General features: G+C 50.2%; 1 protein-coding gene across 1 annotated transcript in view; it reads right to left on the bottom strand.

Moving 5' to 3' along the window:
- Positions 1-22,002, bottom strand: part of VPS37B (VPS37B subunit of ESCRT-I) — a 28,950-nt gene extending 6,948 nt beyond the window's left edge. Inside the window, exon 1 of the mRNA XM_075534833.1 lies at positions 21,819-22,002. Coding sequence (XP_075390948.1) covers positions 21,819-21,995 — 177 coding nt within the window. The 5' untranslated portion in view covers positions 21,996-22,002. The remainder of the gene's footprint in view (positions 1-21,818) is intronic.
- Positions 22,003-26,655: the final 4,653 nt, after the last annotated feature.

Raw genomic sequence — 26,655 nt, 5'->3', positions numbered from 1 at the left:
TTAGCGAATTTAAACTAATGGATGGAAACTCTTCATGCACTTGGAAGCCCGGTTAGTGCCCACAGCCCCATCTGTCCTCAGAATCTGGGCCGAGGGCTGGGGATAAAAACACCACCTGCCCCTTGCCCCCACGGCCTCCTCCATCCTAAGAGGGCCTAAGACCTACCTACACACAACAATCAGACTGGTGGGTTGTTTTGAAGTCTACCCAGTGCTGGGATTAGATTTCATTGTTATCACTTCACTTGCAAGTGCAAGATGTTTTCCAAGGCGACACCCACCCCCCTCCACCCCACACAGCATCCCGGGTGCAGTCAAGTATCTACCATGACACTGTAAGTCCCACCAAGTGACAAGGTGGGGCCGTACAGAGAGGGTGCAGGGGCCTCTAACATGGACATGTCCCTGGGATTCAAAGAACTCCTATCAACAGATGAGATCAACTCTTGTTGATCCCATTAAAGCCTCCATATATATATTTCTCTTCTCTCCTCCCCTCATCTCTTCCTCCCCCCTCAATATCCTCTCCCTTTCCTGCCCCTGCCTGCTCCTGACCCCTCCCTGGCCTCCTTGTAGTCATCAGTCTTCTCTTTGGGGTAAAAAACATGTTTCCTTTCCTTTGTTTTTCCTTATGATAATGATCTTTTAAATGTTTGTCTTTGTAAGACTGGCAAGTTTGTTAAGTATCATGTTCTCTAGTTTCTGGGCATGTCCTGCAATATTTAGAGAGTTGTCGACGAAATAATATGAGCAACATATAATTGGTCAAGTACTCACAAGGGTGGAGGGTGGGGAAAAAAGGAGGAGCCGATAACAAGAGCTCAAGTAGAAAACGTTTTGGAAACGATGATGGCACCATAGGTACAAATATGCTTGACACAATTGATGTATGGAATGTTATAAACACTGTTAAGAGCCCCCCACAAAAATGATTTAAATAAATAAATAAGAGTCGTCTTTTTTCACTAATGCGTAATACTCCATGGTGTGAATGTACCCGAGTTTGTTGACCCATCCCTCTACAAGCAGAGTTATGGGTTGTTTTCATGTTTTTGCTGTTATGGAAATTGCTGAAATAAACAAACATAGGTGGACATAAAAAAATAAGTAAACCGAGCCATTTCAGAAACAAGAATGGGGGCTATCATTACCTTCAAGAAAGAAGACCCGGGAGTGGGAGCATGGGCCCTGGAGCCCAAGGTCCTTACACAATGAACTTCCTCATTCCGAGGACAGGGAGTGTCAGAGGAGTGGCGGCAGAACCAGGAGCACCACAGAGCACCACAGACAGGGCAGTAGGCTCTCTGGCACAGTGGAAGGTAACCAAACCAATAAACCAAACTCGCTGCTTGAGTCCAGGCCGACTCACAGAGACCCTAACGGCACAGGCAGTTAGCCGTCCAACAAGTAACCGCGGCGCCACCAGGGTTCCCAGGGAAGCAACAGGCACACACAGTTACATCAGAAATGCTCATCCTGTTCCTTCTCTCCCTCGGCCTGGGTCCTGCTCAGGGACAGTACAAAAGAGCTCTCCACGCTGCTAAATGCCTAAAGCGCACTCTACTCGGCCTTCAGGCAGCCTCAATCAAAAGGGGTTTGCCTCCAGTTCCCCCAATTATGTGCCTACAGCTATCCCACTGAGAGTGAGCTCCTGCCCAAAGGCACTATCCCACTTCCTCCCTGTGCTTTCTCTTTCCATTTCTCCTCCTTTCCTGACCCTTCTGAACTGTGTCCCTGGGTAAAGGCTGCCCTTTGGATCTCAGAGGGTTGCCTATTCTGTGGCTCAAGTCTCCTCGATCTTACGGTCCCCTGGTCCGTTGTTCAGGTGGAATCTGAGTCGCCTCCGGGGTGAGTTCAGTTCCAGGCCCGAAGGGAGAGGAAGGGGAGCAATCTCAAGGGTTCCTCCAGTCTCTATCCAAACAGTAAACCTGTTTTCCATGATTTTGTGTTTCATTCCACAATTTTCTCCCACTATTTCCAGGTTCTTCCAGGGATCCCTGAGAGCAGTTCTGGTGCATTTGTGTGTTTGTTTCAACAGAAGGTCAAAGGCTGCAGAGTTTGACATCCCAAATCTGGGCTTTAAAACCCAACCTGGGCTGGGCGAAGTGCAACAGAGAAGGACTTTAAAAAGCTACCCAACAGCCTGCCCCACACTGGACTTAACGCTCAGAGACACCCATCCGCTGAGCAGATGAGGCCCCTATGGTTCCTCTGTGCTGGGCTGTAGCTCCCCCTCTTAACACAGCCCACACCCCTCTGGCGTCCCCAAGCTGGTTCAGGAGTGCCCCAGAGACAGGCTTTTCCGGAACCTCTGTGCTGGCTCTGGGTGGGGCGGGCAGGGGAGCTTGCCTACTGGGAGTAACAAATTAAACAAGAGATTCACACAAATCACCCGTGTGTCAGGAGGGGACACTAACTACCCCGGAGGGTCAGGCTGCTCAATGGTGCTGTCCAGAGATGCAGCCACGCCCCAGTGCTCAGCCCTGAAAATATGGTCTTTGCAGAAGTGATGACAGAACTCTGGCTCTCGCCCGCATCAGGACACAATCGGATTTCGACATGAAATATCTAGAAAATTTTGCATTGGAGCAAGAACAAAACATCGGAATCGACCCAACCCACCACCCGAATTTTGTAAACAAAAACATTTTGTAAACAAAAGCAGTTTCTGTTTCGGTCACTCGGCGTTAGTTGACATTGTTAGAACGTGTTTGTCTAAACCTTTTGCAGCTGTGTTCCAAGCATTTTGATATAATTTTCTTAGTTTTTGTGGCTTTTTGTACTGTTTTTAGATAAAAAAAAAACATGGGGCCTAAGAAAGTTTTTGGAAAAGAATCATCATGATAAGGAACTGGTAGACCGTGTTATCGATATTACTGATGATAATTTAGTAAACCCTTTTAGAAAACAGTTAAGGAAAATGTCAACAGCAGACCACATTAGACAGGTTTTTTTTTTTTTGAGATAAAGACAGCCAGGTCCTAGTGAAAAAGGGCAAAGAAGGGAAAAACCTCCTAAAAAGCAGCTGCCAGTAAATTTGATGGAAGGGGATTCCCCTTCTACACAATGACTCTCTCTCCATCCCTCCTCTCCACATCCCTGTCCACAGATCCAGTTCCTCACCAGTCTCAAGGTATGGGCCATACTGTAGTTGTTAAAAACTTATTTCAATGTTGTGCTTCCTATTTAAATTATATTAGTATAACTTGGAATTTATTTACTTTGAAATTTCTGTGCAATATATTGTATAAAAAGTTAAGGGTAGGGTAAAAACTTGGTGGTCGAGAACAGATTAATCCATTTTGTCATTTCTTATGGGAAAAACGGACTCAACTCGCCTGTTATCACATCTCGGCGTTCCTCTAGAGTAGATTAGTGTCAAGGTCCGGGGTCCTACTGTACTCGGAGGAATTAAAAGGTAGGCCCCCCCCCTCTCAGGACAAGTCCTCCTCCAGTGACAAGTACCCACAGAGATGTCAGATACAGAGGAAGTGGCCACTGCTAGGAAGGTGGAGCCAGGGAGGCCTGGGAAGGACTCCTGCCTGAAGCCTGCTGGCTCCCAAGACAGTGAGAAGGAACTCTGGCCGCCGTCAGTCTCCAGGCTGGCGGGATTAACACAGCGCAGGAAACTTCCACGTGCCCTTAGAGCCAACTCTCCACCCTAACCACCCAGCTGCCTGCCCACTGCCCTCCTGTTCAGGATGGATCGGGTGGAGGGGATGGGGGTGGAGGAGTGGGAAATTGGGAAGGGGCCTCGTTCTACAGGTCCCCTGCGCCCAAGCTCATGAGGCTTCTCTCCAGTCCCCAAGCGGAGTGCCCCTGTGTCATGCCAGAACCCCTGACCTACTGACTCTGTCCGCGGGGAACACCTGTGCAAAGCAGAAATCTGTCCAAAGGGGGACAGGAACATGGTGGCTGCACCTGCAGCAGTGGAAAACTCACAAGACCCGGAAAACCAAGGCCGACCTGTCCCCCACCCCTCTTCCAGCTCTCGCGGACCTCACAAACATTGCTTCCCAAAGTGGGGCGCTAGAATGATCAAGGGAGGCTGCAAAGCAAGGACTTATGTGCTTTATCCTGGTTTAAGGGTTTAAATTGCCAGGGGGTGATGAGTACCTTTCTTGTTTGTTTTTTTTGAAAAGGGGTATCAGACCAAAAATAATCTGGGAACCTACAGTCTAACAGCAGTTCTCAACCTGTGAGTCATGACCCCTTTGGGGGTTGAACGACCCTTTCACAGGGGTCACCTGATTCATCACAGTAGCAAAACTACAGTGATGAAGTAGCAATGAAAATAATTTTATGGTTGGGGGGGGTCACCACAACACAAGGAACTATATGAAAGCGTGGCGGCACTGGTCTAACAGGAAGTTTGCTCAATGGAATGACAGGGCATTTGGATGCACACCCATTCTTCTGATGAGAATGTTAAATCCCTGAGAGAATGTTAAATCCCTGTCTCCCTCACTTCCCCATGCCAGGATTTTTCCCGTGGCCAACGGCTTTGTATTTACTCATCCTCATCGGCAGGAGTCTCACTGGCAGGGCCTTGGGACATTGTTAAAAACTTTGCCATTGGCCTTTTGCAATGAAAGGCAGTTAAGTGAAATCTGGGAGCTGAGAGGACTTCCCTGCCCTGAAAACCCGGCGGCCATGGCCGACAGCATGCTGATGTCCTCCTATCTGGGCCGGGGCAATGAGAGCTATGCCTTCAGTGACCTCATGGACATGGCAAGGCGCTTCCGGCAGCACACGGACACAGATGGTCAGGAGCCCATAATCACCTGGATCTTGCGGGTGTACGACCAGGGGGACCAGGTCCTGTCCCTGACCTCAGCAGAGCTGGCCACCCTGGGGAACCTGACCAGTGACAGCCTCTTTAACTATTACCGGCGGACTCTGCAGGGCAGCTGCCAGTCACTCCTCACCTGGCTGCTGAGAGCCTGGCGCCAGCACCGACCAGCTCTCTCAGACTTCCGTGCTAGTGAGATGGACTTCCAGCCTTGGGCCACGCTGGAGGGTGGCACGCAGCTGGTGCGTGAGCTGGGCATGTTCAGCTGGATCTATCAGGACCCACCCTCTGCTCCATACCCCGAGGACACAGCCCTCACCCTTGACCTGCAGAGGCTCCTGCTGACCACGGGCCCGGAGGAGCTGCGGCCTTCACTGCTGGCCATGGTGGCGGCGAAAGGCCAAACGATGATGAAGGCAATGGAGGCCCTCCAGACCTGTGTTGAGGTGGACTTGCTGGCACGCAGGAGCCAGCCCCACTGCTGCCAAGGCCTGCTGGGGCCTAGGCCCACTCGCAAGGAACTCATGGGCTGGCTGCTGGGCCAGGGTATTCTCTGAGGGCAAGTGGAGAAGCAGCCCACCCCAGTGTTCCTGAAGAAGTCCCTTAGGGAGGCCAGGCTCAGCGGAGGCCAGCCTGCCCAAGGGCCATCTCAGGAGCAGTTCCTGCCTGTGACCTTTGGGGAGGAGCCACCCAGGAGCATCAATTAAGTCCCACCCATCCAGGAACTCAGCTCTTGCCCTGCTGGTGGCATGCCTGTGAAGGGAGGTAGATAAGCTGGGGATGGAATGGAAGTGGTGGGGGAGACACCCTGGCAGCCCTCATGGATGTCCTCAACCCTACCGCTGGGGTCACTTGAGGGCAGCAAGCTTTGCGAGGTGGGATACGGGAGTAAATCACTTTGACCAGTGTGATACTGCCTCCTTTAGGCCAAGAGGAGCCACTCATGGAGTACTTATTTTTAAAAAGCAACTAGTACCTTAAGCACTTTTGTCCCTATTGTCCCCTGTGCCAACATAACGTCCCCCATGGGGACTTGAACCCAGTGCCTTTTCCTTGGCACTGGGCATGTGTAGAAGTGATTGTAATGCCACACTTGGATGACGGGGATCAGCTCAATGGCCACCCTGTCTTGTTCATGTTTTGTATAATAAAGGCTTGTGTCTGCTCAAAAGCAAAAAAAAAAAACTTTGCCGTTACCAAGATGAGCTTCTTGAAAAGTTTATAATAAATAGCTAATCAGGTTTCTGCATAGATTAATGTTTATTTACTAGAGACAATGGGAATCTTGACAAGGAAATTATTCGTACGGTTAGTTTCCCACAGTACTGATTATGGTTTGGCAGTAAAGACTAAGGGAAAAACAATCTGATTGTCAGGCACATTGAGACATTCAATGGAGCGCATGTGGATAAACATTAGACAACCCTGTGGAGACATTACATTTAGCACACGTGGAGAGGCATTTCACATCACATGTGGACACAACCATATGGAGGTGTTAGACACACAACTTATTTGTGGAGACATGTTAGACACAGCATGTATGGAGACACATTAGATACAAAAATATTTATGAAGCCATTTCACACACAGCTCATATGGAGACAGGGCTGGATGTATAATACATGTGGAGATGTGTTAGACATAAAACTCACGTGTGACTTGTTAGAAAGCACATATGTGGAGACATATCAACCTTGAGCTGGCTTCCGTTAACCCCTTTCTCTTTAACAAAGCCCTTTCCCCCTGACACTTTCCTTTTTCTGATACTTAGAAAGTCTATCAGAATGTGAGTGTAATTACTATTGTGACTGCCATGAATCCACTGTAATTTATATATTTTTTAAAATCACACTTTAGTAGCTCAGCCATAGCTCATACCAGCCATTATGAAGAAATCTCTATGAAAGAGTAATAAAAATCAAAGACCCATGGAAACAATGAGCCCAATGGACTAACCAGACCACAGAGACCCCAGTCTCCACGACCCTGACACAAGCACCCGATACCCAGCTCCTGTGACCAACTGCTCTGAAAGGGCTCACATGAGAAGGTCATGCATAGAATGAGAGAGTATGTGGTGATAAGCCTGAAAAAAAAAAACCAACCCTAAAACAGACCCAACTTACTGGTCAGAGAGATGAGTGAAATCCCTGGACTCTCCCCCTTAGTCACCCTTCACATACTAAGAACTCTCATTGGAAAGTGAACCCGTGACTCATTTTCCAGCCCCAAAATAGACAGGTCTATGAGGAGGGACCAAAGGAACTTTAGTGGTCCAGTGGTTGTGTTGGGCTGCTAAGCACGGGGTCTGTAGTTCAAAACCAACCACCGCTCTTTGGAAGAAAGGCAAGGCTTTCTACTGCTAAAATTTTACAATATCGGAAACTCAGAGGGGCAGTTATACCCTGTTCCATAGGATCACTATGAGTCAGCATCGACTTGACTTTGTATTCTGAGTTATAAGGAGAACCAGCCCTAGTGGCACAGTGGGCTATGCAATCAAGCTGATAACCAAAAGGTCAGTGGTTCAAACCCACCAAGTACTCTGTGGGAGAGAGAAGATGAGAGGAAATGTTCTGTCTCCATAAAGGCTTACAGAGTCTTGGAAACCCAAAGGGGCAGTTCTACCCTGTGCTATAGGGCTTCTATGAGTCAGAATCAACTCGATGGCAGTGAGTGTGGTTTGGATAGGGGCAGTAACAGTAACATTAGGGAGGCACACAATCCTTGCAATCATCAACTCCTTGAGATCGAAAGGGTAGCATGCACCTACAAAGTTCAGAAGGGTTAGGAAAGAAGTAGGCATGGAAACAGGGAAGGTGGGTTAAGTGAGTACATTGAGGGGATTGTAATGGATGAGTTGAAACAGCACATATATGAATGGATATAAAACTGATGATCTGTTGTTAATTTTCATCCAATTCACAATTTAAAAATCATTAAAAAAAAAAAAGCTCTGTGAAACACCCTGATTGATCCAGGCTCTGGGGACACAGCTCAGAAGCACTCTGTCCTTGCGGGCCTTCCAGGGAAGGAGCACCAAGCACAAAGATCCACCCCAGGGGCTCCGTTCACTTGATACTGCAGCCCCGAGGCACACAGACTACTGGGGCCCGTTATGTACACACTTGAGAGAAAAACAAAGCAAACTTCATGTGGATGCAGAGTCTAGTGAGACAAGCTGCTGGTGGTGATCTGAATACACCACTAGGGTCTCACCAACACTCCATCAGCTCCAACAGATCCTACAGGAAACAAAGAATAAATTCCTGACTGGCCTACCTTTTTGTTTTACTCTTTTAATCATTTTATTGGGGGCTCATACAATTCTCATCACAATCCATACACACATCAATTGTATCAAGCACATTTGTACATTCGCTGCCCTCATCATTCTCAAAACATTTGCTCTCCACGTAAACCCTTGGCTTCAGCTCCTCATTTCCCCCCTCCCTCCCGAACCCTTGATAATTTATTATTATTTTTTGTCTTACACTGTCCGATGTCTCCCTACACCCACTTTTTTGTTGTTAGTCCCCCAGAGGGGAAGTTATACGTAGATCCCAACCACCTTTTTTTTTTTAAACAAACTTCTGAACTACTGAGTTGGTGTCCTAGCAATCTTCAGGATGAAACAATAAGATTTTGGGGTAGCATTACTGTTCCATCAAGGCACAAACAGTTTGGCACTCAGCTGGCAGCTTGAATTCACACAGCAGCTCCGAGGGCAAAAACCCTGGTTGCCCACCCCTGTAACGGCGGCAGCCAAGTAGATCCTCCCGGGCAGTTCTCCTCCAGCACAGGGGGGCTGCTATGAGCCAAAGTCCCTCACGGCCCTCACCAACAGACCTCAATCAGCAGGTCATCCCGCTCCGCTGATGTATTTCAGTTCCCAGTCGTTCGGATGCACCATCCACACGTCCAGCCGGCCCTTCCAGTGGACACAACTTTCAAGCTGACACAGCACATCCCCACCCCCACTCCTGACAGCTGCCATGCCCTCAAGCAAGACCAGCTGTCCCCAGCTCATCCTGGTCACTGGCTGGCCCAGCTCCGGGCTGACTGTTCTCCAAGGAGCACTGGGGTTCCTTTGGGTAGGAAATTACATTTCATTCTGATCCATCCTCTCCAGATAAAACGAAGCTGAATGGAACCTTAACTGACTAAGCAGGAAACAAATCTCAGTGTGGGGACTGTTCTACAAGTAGCAAGTGGAGATTACATTAAGACCTTGAGCAGCGCCTGTCAGGGATTAGGTGACAAAGGAGGGCTGGCGTGCATTCGGCCAGGTTGCTCAGGTCTCCTCTCACTCTAGTAACTTGCTTGGCTTACCTCAACGGCAGCACTAGGTAAGAAAGCCTGGGCTTTAGAACGGAGAGGTTTAGAAAGGCCAAAGCCCTCTGCCCTGCTGCCCTGATCCCAGGCGTTCTGGAGAAGCCTGCCAGCCAAGCTGACCAGTCCCAGAGGGAGGGGAAGAGGAGGTGGGGGTGTAGACAGAGTAGAATGTGGCAGAATTCAATTCAAGGTTGCTCTGAGTTTTCCTTGGAAAACCAAACAGCTGCCAAGGTGAACGGTTTTCCATGCTCCGGTCAAAGAGCAGACTGAAATAGAGTGCCCGCACTGTAAAGATCACACGATGACAATGTTCTCAAATACAGCAGCTCTGCCTGCGGGCATGCAAAACCATCTCCCAGGCTAAGGCCAACTTGTGAGAGGAAACTACCAGCTGCTTATCAACTGCCCCCCCAGGACAGCCCACTTGACAAACAAAGGACAGATGGCTTCCCACCCACAGAGCAGACTATGCAACCTGTTTCTCTCCTCCCCCCCCCGCCCCCCCACCCTCCCGCAAAGCTGGAGGTGAGGGAGGAGGGTTGCCCTAAGTGCAACCGACCCCTGGGACATTCAGCCTGACAACTGCCCGGCTCTGGTGGGTGACACAGGGCAAGGGTGTTTGGTCCTTCTAGAAGATTGGTTTCCTAGCATTCCAAGAAAAAACAAGAGCTGTCTCCTTAGTTCCAGGACAGAGTATTTAGATAACATCTCAATAAGGAAGCAATCATCGTTGCGAGGAGCAGCTGGGAGGTTCACCTCACTGACCTTTTGGTTCGCAGCAGAGTGCTCAATCGAGGGGCCACCAGGACTCCCTTTGCACGCTCCTACTTTCGTGAAATATGGGAGAGGCATGGGTCAGGGTTGCATCGTCCCACCACACTGATTCACTCTGAGCAAACAATTCGAGAAGCGGGTTATATAGAGGACAATTCCAGAGAGAAGAAAGCTATCGACAAGGTGCATTATGCGGATGACGTACATAAGCTTGCGTGCTGAAAGTCAGGACTTGAGGCCCTTGCTTAGGAAGACCAAGGTTTGCCGTCTTCAGTGTGGATTAAAACTCAATATAAAGGAACAAAAAGCCTCACAACTAGTCTGATAAGGAGCACCTGCGAAGCGGAGAAAAGAGTGCAGCTGCCAAGGGTTTCATCGCGTTTGGATGCTCCCTCTGCTCGTGGAAGCAGCAGTCCAGCGATCAAGCCGTGTGTTGCATGGGATAAAGATGGTGCACAGTGCTGAAAAGCAAAGAGGTGACTTTGAGAATGAGGTATGCTTGGCCCAAGTCATGGTCCTTGCATTGCCTCATATGCACGCCGAAGTCGGACAATGAGAAGAGAAGGAAGTCAGTGAGTTTACACTGCGGTGCTGGAGAAGAAGACTGAAGGCACCAGGGGCTGCCAAAAGACCAAATCTGCCCGGAAGAACTAAAACAGGGATGCTCCTAGAGTAAGGGGACCAGACGTCCCAATTTTTAACAATTTTTCCTGTGTCCCGCGGCATTTTTAAAAAATCCTGCTTTTTTGAAAGAATGCACGACAAGCTAGGGTATCGGTTTTCGGCTGCCATGTGGCTATTTCGCCAGGATATGAGTTTTATCAATGGTGTCCCGCTGGTGTCCCGCTTTACCAGTGTTAAAATCTGGTCACCTTATTCTAGAGGCAAGGATGAGGAAGTTTATCTCGAATCCTTTGGACACATTGTCAGGAGAGACCAGTGGCTGCAGCAGGACACTGTGCTTGGTAAAGGTGAAGGCCAGTGAAAAGGAAGAAGGCCCTTGACAAAATGGACTGACACATCAGGCTGAAAATATGAAAAATTGTGAGGATTGGGTAGGACCAAAGTTTTGCTCTGTTTTACATGGGTCACTGAGTCAGAAGCGACTGAAAGGCATTTAACAACACACATATCATATCATATAAATGAAAAGAAAAATGTCACTTGACTTGTATCATTGGTATCTTTTAATAACTGAGCAGTCAGGGTGGAGGAGAGGAGGTGTGTGGCTCAGAAGACAGAATGGGTTACCCTGACTAATTAATGCTCAATGCCATGGTCCCCCTCTCAACTGTCTCAGTGCCTCGCCTCCCTCCTGGAAGCATGACTTCTCACAGGTGGCCCTCCTGGGAGATCTGCGGCATCAGACCCTCAGTCACTGAGGCCTGGGGACTATGGGAAGTTTCCCGGCCCGCACCCCCCTCCCAGTCAGAGCCAAATAGCGCTGGCAACTGAACAGCAGCAGTATATCACCTGAAAACACACACATAGACACACACCTTAAACATGCTTTTTATTTTAAAAGTATACATTCATCAACTTTTTTAATTCAATGTAAAAAGGTCATCTCTTAGAGAATGGGCCCACTAACTAGTTGCAAATTTTTTTCTCTTTGGTTGTTTTTGTTTTCTTTACTTTTATTATTGGTTGGGTGAACATTTACACAAGCAAATTTGTTTTCCATTCAGACTTATGTGCTTTGTGACACTGAGGCAACCCCTTCACTGTACCAGCAGCACTCTGCCCACTCCTCCCTGGGTTCCCCATTTCCATTTGCCCTTTGTGCCTTCTGAACTTCCTATTTGGACAAATGCTGCCCTGTTAGTCCCAGGTAGCTGGCTGTTCTGAGAAGCATGTCCCTCAGGGGTATCACTGTGTACTTTCTAAAGCCTGCTGTTTGGCTGAACATTGACCTACAGGGTCGGTTCCGACCAGGCTTGAAGGGTGTGTAAGGGCTCCCACCACCAGTTTCTCTAAGGGCGGTAAACCTGGTCTTCTTGATGATTTTGAATTATGTTCTTCCCTTTTCTCCCATGCTGCCCTGGACCTTATGTTGTGACCTTGATCTGAGCTGTCAGTAGTGGCAGCCTGCTGAGCGCCATCTATCTAGAGCTTTCGGTCTCAAGGTGCCAGAGGCTGTGTATGCGTTTAGATAAATCCCCTCCTTTTATACAGAATGAGAACTGAGGCACTGGTCAAGCAATCTGAGAATAATATCCTTCTAGAGTCCATACCTAATTCACCAGCATTTGCCCCCTAGTGAATCTACCTTATATAAACTGTTTCCAAAAACACCAATCTCACAGTTTTCTCAAGAAAAATGCTTTCCCTTTTCACTCTCCTGGTTAATCAAGTGTCCACAATGTTTAATGAAATTATATAATCATCATAACAAATAAAAGTCATAATTATCGTAATAGAAAAAAGGAAATAAACAGATCCAGGAACAAACACATTGAGTGTAAAGTCAAGGCATCAGACACACACACTGAGAACCTGGTGGGAGAGAGGATGGAGGTGGGACCAGTTACTATGATCGACGGGGCTGTGAATGACTGGAACCCTCAGTTTGGTGAAAGGAGGTCTGTACCAACTTCTGCCAAACTAAAATCTACATCAACAATATAGATAGATAGATAGATAGATAGATAGATAGATAGAAACCTAGCCATCTATGGGAGACAGCATTTCTAAAGTTCAATTTTTCTACAAGCCTAGTCAGCCAAGAGTGGTTGCTGAGCAAAGACCAACCACTAGCATGTTCATCTGTTTGACAAAGTTAGGTCCACCCCCACCCGCCTTTTCAGTTTCCTTTTAACCACAATTTACAAGAAGTGCATGTACGAGAATTTTCCAGGCTGATCTTTTTTTACACAGGTGCAAAGGTGGAACCTGGACTTCTGTTTCATAAAGTCACATGTTTGGGGAATTTTGCATTTACTTGGGAAAGGCACCACATTAGAACCTTTCCAAACCGGACTGGAGAATCCAGCTTCCTGGGTGAAACTGACTCTCACGCGGCTGAAGTCGCTCACTTTGGTATGAACAAGAAAGTGCTATTTTTTTTTTCTTTCCCAGTCCACAGGTAAAGAGATTAGTCAAAGGAGAATCCGTTACTATAGATTGTTCTACTATATCAGTTACACCCCGAATTAGCAGTCCAGTGTCTAATTTAGTTATTGATTGACACCAGGGCACTTTAGAATCCTAATGGGGAGAGAATTCTTGGGAAGAAACCTCCTATTCTATGACTAGTGTTTCTTTCTGGGAGGAAGCATGGGATGTGACTGATTGCTTTTTTTCTCTTTATAGCTTTTGGTATTTTCTATAAACCAACACTACTTTAAAAGGTTCCTTTTAAAGATGTGCTCAGTTGGAAACAGGGTGGTGTTCCTGCCTTCTCCAACAGGAACACTTGGAACCCGGTGGCTTTTCCTGGATGAGCAAGCTACAGTCTAGGCTCGAGACAGCACTCCCCCACACCTCGTGGGCTAGGGGAGCAGATGGCACATTGATCCCCTACACGGGCATCTGCCAGAGTCGCTGAGGCCTGGCCCCATGCGATTTCCTGCCAAAAGTCCTGCGTGAGGGAGTGTTTCTGGGACCTAGACTGCAACTCAGGGGAAAGAAACAAAGCAGGAAGCCATTCCACCCTGCGGAATCAGGGCTCCAAGGCACATCAAGGGAAACAGCCTGGAATGAGTTGGCCGCGGGGCACCTCACTGGCCGCCAGGCACAGTTTACTCTTCTCAGAAACCATTGGGCGCGGTGACCACCTTTCTTCCCACTTGACCTAACAACTCAGTAGCTGGAATGACTACAGCGCTGGGGAAACTGGCATGGAGGAAGCGTACATGCTTGCCCCTAACTTCTGAACAACTCCCTGTCCCCAACCACTATATTTACTGGGTGACTTCCCTCAGCCTTTGCTTCCTCTTTCATTACCTGGCTCTACTGGTTTGCCTCTTCATCCTTCAAAACTCGACCCTGGGCCAAGTGAGGTCCCTAGCCCTCCGGACAGACTCCGCGCTGGGTCCTCTGGGTCCTGAAGCCTGGCCACCTTTGTCAATCATCTTCCAACTGGATTATAAAAGCCTTGGAACCATCTCCTGCTTCCTAGTTGCTTCCTCTTCAAACCCATCCTCCCACTGGGTACCTGATAAGCTGTAATCCTCCCCCACTGGCCACAGGGTCAAGTCCAAGCTCTGTATCGTGGTGCCTGAGACATCTGGCCCGCACTCTGGCATGCCTGTGACACTTCCGTGCTCGGTGCCTTTATTTTCACAGACCTGTCCCAGTCTGTCTCCCTTCCCCCCCTTCCCCCACCTGAGCAACCCACCCTTCCTGCATCAGAGCTCATGAGTCATCACCCCTGAGAGCTGCCCTGTGACTTCCCTCCACAACTCTTCAAAGGCTTGCTGCACATGTTTCTCTCCACAGGGCGGGTCTCCGTCACGTGGATACAGGGAACTTGGCACACCTGCAAAGCTTACAGACAGGAGACTATGGATGGGAGGGTTCACAGTCTCCAACGCAGTGCGGGATGGGTGGCTAGGAGGGCTGGCTCATGACTACACTGATCTCAACACAGTGGCTACCGGGTGACTATTTCTCACTCTGCCCTGCACCCCGCTAACTAGACTGTGGCTAGGACCTGGATACCACGGTGCTCAGTAGATAAAGAAAGGGCTTAAGGGTTTGATCTAAAAGAAACAACAACTGTGACAACACTAGAAGTAGGAAGGGGTTTTCAAAAAGCTTGTGGGCACTGGAGGAATGTATGGATTGTGATAAGAGATGTAAGAGTCCCCAAAACATTTAAAAAAAAAAAAAGTTCGTGGGCATGCTAGCTTTCCCTGACTAGGTCTTGAAAGTCGTTGACGACCCCAGCTCTCTCCCCTTGGACCCCTCCCTCAGAAGACCGATCCAAGAGACGCTGGTGCCTTTACCAAAGGAATAAGGAATAATGATGGGTCCTGAGACCCCAGGCAGCTGGCCCAGGGAACCTGCAGGCCCCCACTAGTAGGAGCAAGTTCTGACAGGCGGGTCCACAGCCTGTGTCCCCATAGCAACGCTCAGCTACAAATACCCAAAAGTCAGCCAACTAAGCAACGCTGCTGGCACTGCTGTACAAGGGGTGGCATGCAGACTGGCACCTGACGCAGGAGTCCAAACAGGTCAGTGGGCAGACTTCCAGGTTCCCCTTTCAGTTGTCCCGACAGTCACCGTCTGGGGAATGAGAGCCCCATTTCAGTGTCAACAGAAAACAAGGCCAATGGATTTGTTCTTCTGGGTCCTCCCAGGGCCCCTCTTTCTGTCTCCCTACTCTTAGGGAGGGGCCTTTCCAACTTCTACATCCTCCTAGACTTCTACCAGCCCCTGGAGGAGCCTGGCTCTCACATCTGTATCTCCAAGAGGGCCCCCGAACCGAACCTTGTGTCAACCATGCCCCGTGACACCCTCTCCCACCCTACTCAGCTCCCTTCTAGGTGTCGCTTCCTGACTGCCACCAGAAGCCCATGCTCTGCCTACTCCCAACAGCACTAAGCGGGTAACTGCTGTATGCCAGGCAGCGTGCAGGGCACACTGCGCCAACACAGCCCGAGGGCCCAGGCTGCATGGAGGCGCTGCAGTGGCTTTCTAAGAGGGGGCCACCGAGGAGGCTGAAGGACCATCGTCTGTCTGGGGAGGTAGGGAGACCAACTGGGAAGGGAAGCTGCCCAGGTTCCTCAAAGAGCAAGGTGGTGGGGGTGGCGAGCCTCTCCCACTCCTGCTCACACCCTCCTTCCTCCTACCTGCGCAACAGTTAAGCCTCCAACCTGGGCTTCCGGCCTCTCTCTCACCAGTGCAGCCCACTCTGCTGCTCAGTCACCCTTCCCAAAGGACACCAGGGCCCTCAGCCACCCAGTTCTAGATGTGCCCTGAAATGCCCCGTCCCCAAGTCTCTGACCACCCAGCTGATACTGGGCAGAGCTGCCCTGTGCTGGTGCTGGCCGGAGCTCTTGTCATGCCTCATCAAATTAAAACTCAATCTCAGTGCCATGAACTTGATTCCAACACATAGCAACCCTACAGAACAGACAAGAACTGGACCTGGGGGTTCCTGAGGGGCTGCAACTCTTTAGGGAGCAGATGGTCTCATCTTTCTCCCATGGAGCAGTTGGTGGGTTTGACCCCCCAACTCTGTGGTGAGGAACCCCGAGTAGCCCACCACATGCCCAGGGCTCCAGGTGTATCTGTATACACCCCATCTGCCCTCCTGCTATTTGCTCCTGCAATCACTGCCTCTTGATCTCCAGTGAGGGGGGTTTATTTTTCTTTCTTTTTTGGCCAAAAATCCTACTTAAAGAAATAAATTACCTAATTCAAGACAGTGGCCCCTTGCAGGCCAGGAGTGGGGGGAGGGGAGCCCCAGCTCAGCAGTGCTCCTTCTGATTCAGCTACCCCGCCCCGCGTGATAGAGGGTGGGCGATCCTCAAGGAGAGGCACTGACAACGAGGGGGCAAGGGCTGTGAGGGTGGGGCCGGGCAGTGTTTTCAGGATGCGCACATGGGATAGGGCCACAATGCATCAGCAACTACTCCCTGGCACCTAACCACCACCCCCAACCCTCCCTGGAGTGGGTCTTACTGTGATTAGTAACTCTCACGTCTGTCCCTCTCAGGCACTGCACATCAGTGTATCTCTGGCCTGCCCAGGTACCTTACCCACGGTCAGCGCCTGGTCGCACTGTGAGCCAACAAAGGGCTTCCATCGGGGCAGCCAGACCACGGCACCGAGTGGTGGGCAGTAATGGGAAGAGTAACTACTGACCCGAAGCAAGCACCGTATGCACTTGGCCTATTTCATCCTCCCAGCTGACCCAGGGAGTTGGTGACTGTTACTATCGCCTCCGTTTCCAAGGGGTGAGGGGACCCTTCCCAGGGGTCACCCTGCTGCTAAGAGAAGGCGGTCTTTCAGGAAGAAGCAGCAGCAGCAGCAGCGCGGAAGATCCTGAGTTGCCGAGGATGTGGGAGAACTGGAGGATTCGTACGCTGCTGGTGGGAAAGGGTGCAGCCACTATGGAAACCCGGGAGGGGCCAATCATCCTCCCTCCTCCTGGGTAGACCCCCCAGAGAGTAGAAGACATCGTGTTGACATGGAAACTTGGCTGCGAAGGCTCGGAGCAGCACTCTTCACAAAAGCTCCAACAACTCAAGCAAACGTCCACCAGCGGACAGGTGGAGAAGTCAGAGGGGTCCGTTTCGGGAGGAAGGGGAGGCTGCGGGCTCCGGTAAAGGTTTACAACCTGGGGAGGAGGGGGATGTTCTCTTAAACTGATATGGTAATGATTGTACAATTCTCCTTGCTATGAATGAAGGATTGAACTTTTGAATTGTATACTATCTAGATTATATGCCAACAAAACTGTTTAAAAAGTTTTACAACCTTGGAAATCCTAAAGTCACTGTGAGTGGAAATGGACTCGATGGCAGTGGGTTTTGGGGTTTGCTCGGTATGCACCAAGGAAGCACAAAGTTCATGGAAAACTGGAATTAAAAGACCCTGGGAACCTTCACCTAATTCACAGGTTAAAAAAAAAAGACAGTGGAATTTCCCTACTTTACAGAGGAGGACATAGAAGCACAGCATTTAAACAACAAACAAGATCAATCGACTCTGTTAGGGTCTTGCCCCAAGATCCTGAGCTCTCCTTTTCACAAAAGAAAGCTGTCTTTTGGAAAAGGTTCCTGGATGCAGGAGGTGCTTTCCGGAAGAGGTGAAAGTATTGGGCCGGCGGGAGAGGAGAATTAAGCACAAAGAGGAGCCCTTTACAGGCACCATACTGACTGCATCGCCTGCAGAAGCCAACTCCTGTGGTGGTCAGCCAACTCAACCTCTGAGACGCTGTGGGAGTCCTGGGGGCTTGCAGGACCCCAAGAAAGACTGGTACATGTCAATTAGCCATTATGATCAGGTCCTGGCTTTGCAGCCCCACACACAAATCACACAGAACACGCCTTAGAGAAACACTGTCTGCCAGACCAGGGCTCCCGACCTCCCACAAACCAGTCTTTCAGACCCTGCTTCCCATTTTTCACATGTGGGCACGTCGGGCTGCCCCAGCAACAAAGATCCCGAATTTCAATCTTCGGGCAGCCTCATTAGCTCCAATCAATCAGCATTACCCAGAAAGCACCCTTGGATGAGTGACCCGTTAGGCCTGCATCAGTGGCCAACTCCCCTCAGCCCAGGGTCCTCACTGCGAGTCCACAGGAGTCCCTGCAAGGAGCAGGGTGTGTTCCAGGGCGGTGTAAAAGTAACTTTCCATCCAAATGAAAGGTCTGTACTCATGCAGCTGGCCCACAGCCGACAGGGAGCGCAGAGGGTCACTACCGTGAGGGCGCTGCCCAACAGGAAAAGGGAAGCACAGGCCCCAGCCTGGAGAGTAAGGGCTGCAGTGAGGCCCCTAGAACTCCGACTCTCACACCACAATTAAACTCACACCACAATTACACCCGTGAGTGAGGAACAGGCTACAGCTGTGTTCACCTCCAACTGCGAATGCCTGCAAAACCTCGCCACACTTTCCACTCACCACTAAACATCCCCTCGGGCAGGGAGATGCTTACCCTACAATTTAAAGCACTTTCTTCTGCCAATTAAAAAAAAAAAAAGCAGAAACAGAAGCCTAAGGTTTAAGAGCTTCTGTGTTATCCACGGCAGGTTCCACCGACTGCCTCGTTTCAGACCCTGTGGGATACATCATCATTTTGGCCACAAACCAACACCAAACACATGATCCCAACTCATAGTGACGCTGTCGGACAGGGTAGAACTGTTCCACGGGGTCCCGGAGCCATACGTTTGCCCAGGGGCAGATTGCCACATCCTTCTGTAACTAAAAGGCCAGTCGTTTGAGACCAACGGCTGCCCTTTGGGAGGAAAATGAGGCCCTCGACTGCGTGAAGGATTCGATCCCAGAAACGTACAGGGGCAGTTCTTTCTCCCTTGTCTTAGAGGGTTGCCGAGTCAGAACGGCGCACCGGCAACCAGTCTGGTTTTAGTTTTTTCTCCCCCACAGCAGCCAGTGGATCCAAACCATTGTCCTTTCTTGTCACAGCCAAGTGCTTAACCAGTGCACCACCAGGGCTCCTGAATTTTGGCCACAGAAAGGTGATTTTTCTTTTCTTTAGGTTCATGACAGACATTCACTCAGGAGTCCTGGCGTGACGTAGAATGTTGAGTGATCCTGTGTGCTACGTTCAGTACTGCACATGCTGTTCTCCCTCACTCCTGTTCACGCTCTGAGAGGCACCTGTGCCGTGGTCCTTCCCCAGCACAGGCTCAGAGAGGCGAAGTGACTTGCCTGCAGTCATATGACTGGCAAGTGGCCAGGGCCTCGCTGCTCCTGAAGGCCACACCATCAGTGTTCCATCTGGGCAAGAGCTGGCAGCCCCCAAAGCAGGTGCTGCTGTGCTGCACTGTCACCCAGAAATAACGCAAGCCACGAAGTTACCAGGTGAGTGAGGCTACCCAGCCAAAGGTTACACCCATTTCTCTAGGAACGCCACGCCCAGGGCAAGAGGATTTGCAGCATGTGACCCTGGTAGGGTCATTTGGCTTTCATGAGAAGTTTCCCCTTTCTAAGAGCCCTGCAGTCAGAGGAACAAACTACTGCTGAGTAGCTGAACTGCAAGTATGTGGTCTAGTAATCCAGGGAGGTACGGAAGGTACTCGGGAATGAAGGTCACCTTTACACAAAAAGCAAACAAAAGCATAAAAAACAAACAGAAGACCCTACCAGGCTGTATCTTTCCTGTAAACTCTAACTTCAAGGCTCTCAGGGCCCTGGTGACACCGCTGGTTAAGTACTTGACTGCTACTCGAAAGACCCTCAATTTGACCCCCAACAGCCACACCGCAGGAAAAAGATGCGGCTATCTGCTCCCATCAAGATTACAGCCTCAGACACCGGATGGACCTGTTCTACTCTGTCCTGCAGGGCCCCAGGGAGTTAGAATCCACTGCCACCAGGAACTGGTTTGGTTTAGGGTTTCGATAAGGAAACTGTCCCCACCAGCCTCAAAGTCAGCAGAAACTAACCTCAATCGTCTTTCCACTGAAAGACCACATTTCTACTGACACTCCACCAGTACAGCTACAATACTATTTTCACTGTGCGAGAGGAACCACGCTGGGCAAAAGAACTTGTAGGAACTGTTACCCATTGGGAAAACACACCTATCATTTTCTCATTACACCAGAAAGCTGCCCCGCTGACAATCAGCAAGAGGTTTCCCTGGTGACTGAAAAGCAGACAAAGTAAGCAGAGGTTTTCTTTCTTTGGCGACATGAAACTCCCATTCATTCTGTCAGGAAAGATGGATTTTGTCACTTCTCCTTTTCCAAACTAGAAAGTGCCATGCAGCGCCCATACACAGGGTGAACTGGGCCTCCCAGCATAGTTCCTTGTGCCAAGTTACAAAGCCAGTGAATACAAGGGGGGTATTAATGGAAAAACTGATAGTATCTTACTACAGTGGCCTCTCTGTGGCTGGGGACAAAGATCTGTTGAGGGCTTTCCAGTGGTTTTGAATGTGCAACCTCCAGACAAGCCCCTCTGCAAGGGGGCTGGCTCGGTCCTGAACAATCCCTCTTTCGGAAAGAAAGCCAAAAGTCCCACACGGGCTTCTGGGTGAGAGCCTTGGCACCGTAGGCGTGGGAAGGCTCAAGCTGGGGAGACAAAGGCGCAGGAGTGGTGGACGACGGCTGGGTCCCCCTGGGTTAGGAGGCCCAGACCCACAGATTGGACTTCCAGCGAACAGTCTAAATGCTTTGCGGCAGGGAAGGAAGGAGGGTAAAAGAGGGAGGGAGGCAGGCAGGCAGGCGGGCAGAATATGTTGGATTCACTGCAGAGCCAACTCCATGGCTGGGGACTGAGTGAGATAACTGGAACCAGGTGAGGCACCTGGCTCAACTTTCAAAGGGGATGGAGGCAGCAGGCAGCCCCAGTCTCCACTGTACCTTCGCCCAGAAACCTCCTGCGGGTCTAAGACAGCGTGGAGCAATGCCAGTGGTACTCTAGCACCCAGATCTTCTACTTCCACCCCCAATTCAAAACACAAATCAAAAAACAAAAACCGCCGGTAATTCGATCCCACTCAAAGCGACCTTAGAGACCGGAGTGGAACTGCCCCACCGTTTCCAAGGCTGTCCTTTTTTATGGGAACAGACTGCCACTCCCTCCTCCTCCTCCTCCTCCAGCCCGGCAGCTGGTGAGGTCCAACCACCTACCTTTCGGCTAGCAGCCAAGCGCCTTACCCGCTGAGCCACCAGCGCCCCTTCCCACCACAGAGGTTTCTTCTGTCCCCCTTCGGTCCATCGGAAGAAACCCTCAGACGCCCATTCCCCACGTAAGGCAGACCCTTTACAACTTCTGAACTTTGGCGCTTGCCACCCAACTGGAGGTTGGTGGCCACCCTGCCTAACTCTGACACCCGCCTCCGCCCCGCGGCCCCCGACAAGCCTGCGCCGGGGCCCCAAGCACTCCGAAGGTTCGCATCCAGCCTGCCCCCCCCCAAGTCCCACCCAGGCACCCTCCGTTCGCTCTGACTCGGCCACCGTCGCCTCCTCCCCTCCCAAGCTCAAGCTCACCTCGGGGCCCTCCATTCCCTCGAGGGCCCCAGGCGGCACCCGGTACGCCCCCAGACCCCGCCCCCAGATTCCGCCCGGGGCTTCAGCCCGTCGGCCTCGCTTGAGGACCCCCCTAGGCAGCTCCCCAAGCGGCCGAGAGCCCGGCTTCGGTCCCCTGGGCGCCACCGCCGCGTCTCCAGCCCCTCACTCCCGCCTCGGCAAGCTCCTCAGAAGTCGGGGCCGCGGCCCCCGGCGCGCCGAGCGCCCTCCCGGCCCCGCGGCCGCCCGCCCGGCTCACCTCCTCCATCTTCTGGACCATGTCCGCCAGCTGCCCCTCGTCCTCCAGCAGCTCGTTGAGCTGCACCAGCGACAGCCCCGCGAAGCGGGCCTCGCTGCCGGCGCCCGCCATCCCCGCGCCTCGGCCGTCGGGCCGCTTCAGCCGCCGAGAGCCGCCGACCGGAAGCACCGCCCTCATGGGCCCGCCCCCGGCGGGGCACGTGACGCCACTCTGGGGCGTGACGTCATCGGCGCCCGGGCGGGGAGGAGGAGGTGGTGGAGGAGACCCGAGGGGAGGGAAGAAGGCGAGGGACCAGGGACCCGGGCCGGGCTTAGGGATGGCGCGGCAGTCATGACGTCACTCCAGCCTGGAAGAGTGCACTATGAAGTGTACAGAGCCCGTTTCCGCCCTGAAAAGGAATGCTTCAGTCGAAAGTCCGGCAGTGGGAGGGAAGTTTCTACAGCCCGATCCAAAGAACCCCAAAGCAGAGGAGCTCTGGGGGGAAGGGATGGCACTCCAGGCCTCAGCCTCGTGGTGATGCAAGAGTCATTTACTTAATAAAGTTGGGCTGGTTAAGCATGCAGCTGGGGCCACAGCCTATGGTACTAGTCCTGGGGTATATGGATCCTACAAAAAAAAAAAGGAGCCCTGTCCATGGGGAACTAACAGAGGAGAAAGGAAAACAAGAAAGAAACAAATGGTTAAAAACCCATGAGACCGCAATGGGAAACAAAAGATGCTGAAGAGAATAATACTTCTAGAAAGTAGTACAGGATGGCCTGCTCCTAGAAGGTGACATCCCAGAGGGGAGCTAAGGGATGGGACGCCCCTCGGGCGGAGTGGTCATGTGTGGGCTTGCAAGATCCACAGTTTGAAGAGAAAGACGGGACTTTCCACTCCCGTAACGTGACCGAACTCACTGGGGCCGTTCTACCCTGTCCTGTAGGCTCAGGATGAGTCAGCATCAACTCCTTGGCAGTGAGTGAGTAAAAGATTGGGAAGGACAGAAGTGGCCACCATTCCTATGGGAAGCCCACGGGAGTGAGACTGACGTCTGAAAGCCTGAGGCTGGACTAGCTTGGTCTGTTCAGCAAAGGACACAAAAGCAGGCCTAGAGCTACCTGGGTAAGGGCCCTGGCAGCCTCAGCGGAAGTGCCTAGACAGGTTATCCTGCTGTGGAATCTGCCACGGTAGTAGCTGGCAGTAGACACCGAATGCTGAGCTAACCACCACGGCCCCTGATGTTATGCTGAGACAAACTGAGGTACTCGTGGGCGAGGAGGAAGTGTGTGTGTGTTTCAGATCAAGTAGTTGGCAAGGCTCCTGGTTCACAGTCTGGTGTCCACCACGCTGGCATTACACCACACTGACCACCGCCTAACTCAGCACTGCGCACAGTCGAGACATTCAGGAAACACTTGCTGGCGGACTGATGGGGTTTGTGTAGACAGTTGAGGCTTCTGCTTCCTCATCAACAGGCCAGAAGGTCTGAGCGCTCTGCCCATGAGTTATGCTGCATTGGCTGATCCATTCTCGCTCTCTCTGTCCGCCTGCTGCTTTCCAAGAAGGGCACACAATGGCCGGAAAAAATAAATCAATCAAGGGCGGTGTTTTATATTCTCGGCAGGCAACAGGGCACTCATGTGGTACTCTGTCTTTGAACTTCTTAGACTTCATCAAGAAAAGCAGTTTTGGTGTGGAAAAGGGACAATAAAAACAACAATAAAATTACCCTCGGGATAATATCTTTTTTTTTTTTTTTGCTCCTCCAGGGAAAGACTAGACCTGCCTAATTAAGAGCAGTAGCTTGATTTCCAGGAAACATTCACCCATGAGGCTGCCCAGCTTGTCCAGAAACACCTCGCACTCCCACTGAAGGTGGGAATAAAGTGAAGGGTCTGAGCTCAGCAGAATGTAAAGGCATAAAGCCATGCAGCTGCGAACACACCCCAGGGGCAAGCCTTGTGCTGAATGGCACACGCCCCTCCCCACTGAGGACTAAAAGCACCACATTTACCTGCGGTTCACCCCCAGTTATAAAAAGAGGTCTCTTTTTATAACTCTTCTCAAGCCTGTTTTCTGTCACCAACCTATTTGTGTTACATCCCACTTCCCTCTGTTAAACAGAATCAACCACAGACTCATCTTCTTTGCGGCTGCTCCAGAAACTTCTCATCACTCTTAAAAGTGATTGCAAGACGAGAGAGAAAAAGAAAATCAGTGTCAAGACTTCTTCTGTCTTAAAGTGGGCCATCACACTTGTCTATTTCAGTCCCTCCTTTCTGGCTGGCTGACATTTGGAGGGGCGTGTGTGTGTGTGTGTGTGTGTGTGTGAACTGTGCACCTACGCCTTGCCTGTACTATTTGTGAGTGAACTATGACATTGGCCTGGCACATCAAAGGCAGGCGGTGTACATGCCAAGACTTCTCTCTCAATGGAAACATTGTTGCTGCCTGGGCCACCCGTCTCCAGTTGCGCAACCAGAGGATTTGTTCTCTGAACGGGTATTTCAGCAAAGTATAGCCTTCCCATAGTTGAGCCTTCAAATCATCTAGCCTTAGGATTAAAATTCCTTCTCTCCCATGGCAGTTCGTAGAATTACTCGTAATGTTTTCTGGTCTGAGGAGCTGGGAGAACCCGTGTTGACCTTACCAAAAGGTGTCCTTCACAAGACAGTTCAAATGTGAGCAGGAGAGAACCTCACTCTCCAGGCACCAGGTGGAGCCACCCTCCCCCCACCTTGGGACTTCACAACCTGATGTCACCACCCTTGTCATTATCACGCACTGATAGCTGAGTGCCTGGAATGACCCAGCCACTGCTCATCAAGATGGAAAAAGGTCATTTTTCAGGCAGTTCCGGTGGTAGAGCGTGAGAGAAGGCACAGCAATGGAGAAGAGTATTTAAAAAAATTTTTTTTCTTATGTCTTTTCTTGAGAACGGTATTTTTAAACTACAGCGAAGGTTGATTCTTTACGTTCTTTTTTTTTTTTTTTTTTTTTGGTGGGGAGGTGGGCTTTGTTTAGGAGGGCAATGTTTAAACAGTATAGAATGTCGAAAGACTGGTTATTTTTTCTGTGAGGTAAACTGAGTTAGTTAAAGTTTATTGTGCCAACCAGGCCAATAAACACATGTGGGGTTAATTGAAGGGCGGAAAGATAAATGGCTCAGTGAGCCTCGCTTTTTTATTCCTTGGGTCTCTTGCTTTGTGATGGTCAGACCAGGGTGCAATTGCCTTATCCAGTTCCCTGCTTCAGCTGGCAAGACATCTCCGAGGAGAAGCCACATGGACCTACCCCGATGCAGCCCTGGGTGCTGGAGCAGCCATGTGGAGAACCCTGCCAGCGCTGAGATGCTTACACGTTCACTCACTGACTGGGCTTTCCTCCTGCAGTCGGCGTCATTAGTGTGTGTTTTGTGAGATGGAGGAGGACTTTGTGGATCGGTGTTGGACATATGGGTTAATGTTGAAGCCCCAGGTTTATAGGGTTTTTTAGTTTTGCTTTTGCTAGGGGAGTTTGTGTAATGAACTATTTCAGGTACCCCCCCCAAAAAAAAGAGTTTAACAAATAATCATATGCTCTATGTATATACTTTATCCTTCCTCCTCAATCAGTTTCCTCTCTTACTTGCCAGAGGTTAGCTATTTTAATTCTTTGACCTTCTATGTACAAGGGGGTTTCAAAAAGTTTTTCACAGAAAGACTTATTATCTTTCAATTCCATTTTTTCCACCGTTTTGAAGCCCTCTTGCATAGAATGAGGGGTTACCCCCACGCCAAAAAAAAAAAAAGGATTTTTTTCCAAAGCTACGTATTTACATTTTTTTACAAAACAACCTTATCACCTTCAACGTGCTCTCCGTGACACTCGATATCTTTGTCAAATCTGCCGCAATTCCATCGCTTGGAAACATTTTTCAAACTCATCTGTATGGATGGCTGGCAGCCATCCGTGTTTTTGCCTTCACCACTTCTACATCCTCAAGTCGCTGTTTTCTCATGTCCCTCTGAATTCCTGGAAACCAACAGAAGTCGCACAGTGAGGTCAGGTATGTGGGGCAAGAGAAACATGCTGTTTTTTGCCCAAAACTGGTGCACTGTGATAGCCACGTGAGCAGGTACATTGTCATAGTGGCAAAACCAGCTCCCATCTGCCTCAAATCAGTCCTTTTTTGTGGCACACTGTTGCACAATCTCTTCAGAATCTCTAAATAGAAAGCTTGATTAACAGTCTGACCTGGTGGAACGAACTCCAAATGCACTAGGAGTCAGTCAACATTTTGGGGAAGTTGACGGATGTCCAGCACAAGGATTTTCCTCAATCGACATCACGCCTTTTTTGAAATGAGGAAAGTACTCATACACTTGAGTTTTTCCCGTAGCACTGTGCCTGTAAGTTGTGTTCAACATTACAACAGTTTCTGTGGCATTTTTCCCAAGCAGGAAACAGAATTTCACAGCCTTTCACAGCCGCATGCGTTCTCTTAAATCGGCCATCACAAAAAAAACAAGATTCAAACAAAACTGCTTTTAAGAAAAATTCACTGTGACCAGAGAGAACATTCCCAGGCAATGCCACTGGGTGCACTAACTCAGAGCGAGTTGCTCAATGTTCACCTAGCAGGAAAAATCCGTACTACAAAACCTCCCTCCACCCTGTACAATTCTGTTTTGGGGGGGCGTAACCCCCCAAGTATGCACAATTAACCACTAACATTTCATGTGAGTACATGTCTTCTCGCTAGTTTTATTTATTTTTTTAAAACTTTTTATTAGGGGCTCATACAACTCTTATCACAATCCATACATATACATACATCAATTGTATAAAGCACATCTGTACATTCTTTGCCCTA

This window comes from Tenrec ecaudatus, chromosome 16 (assembly GCF_050624435.1).
Source record: "Tenrec ecaudatus isolate mTenEca1 chromosome 16, mTenEca1.hap1, whole genome shotgun sequence".
NCBI classification, from domain to species: domain Eukaryota; kingdom Metazoa; phylum Chordata; class Mammalia; order Afrosoricida; family Tenrecidae; genus Tenrec; species Tenrec ecaudatus.
Note: the sequence above shows the minus strand (reverse complement) of the source record. Positions and strands in the feature narration are given on the sequence as shown.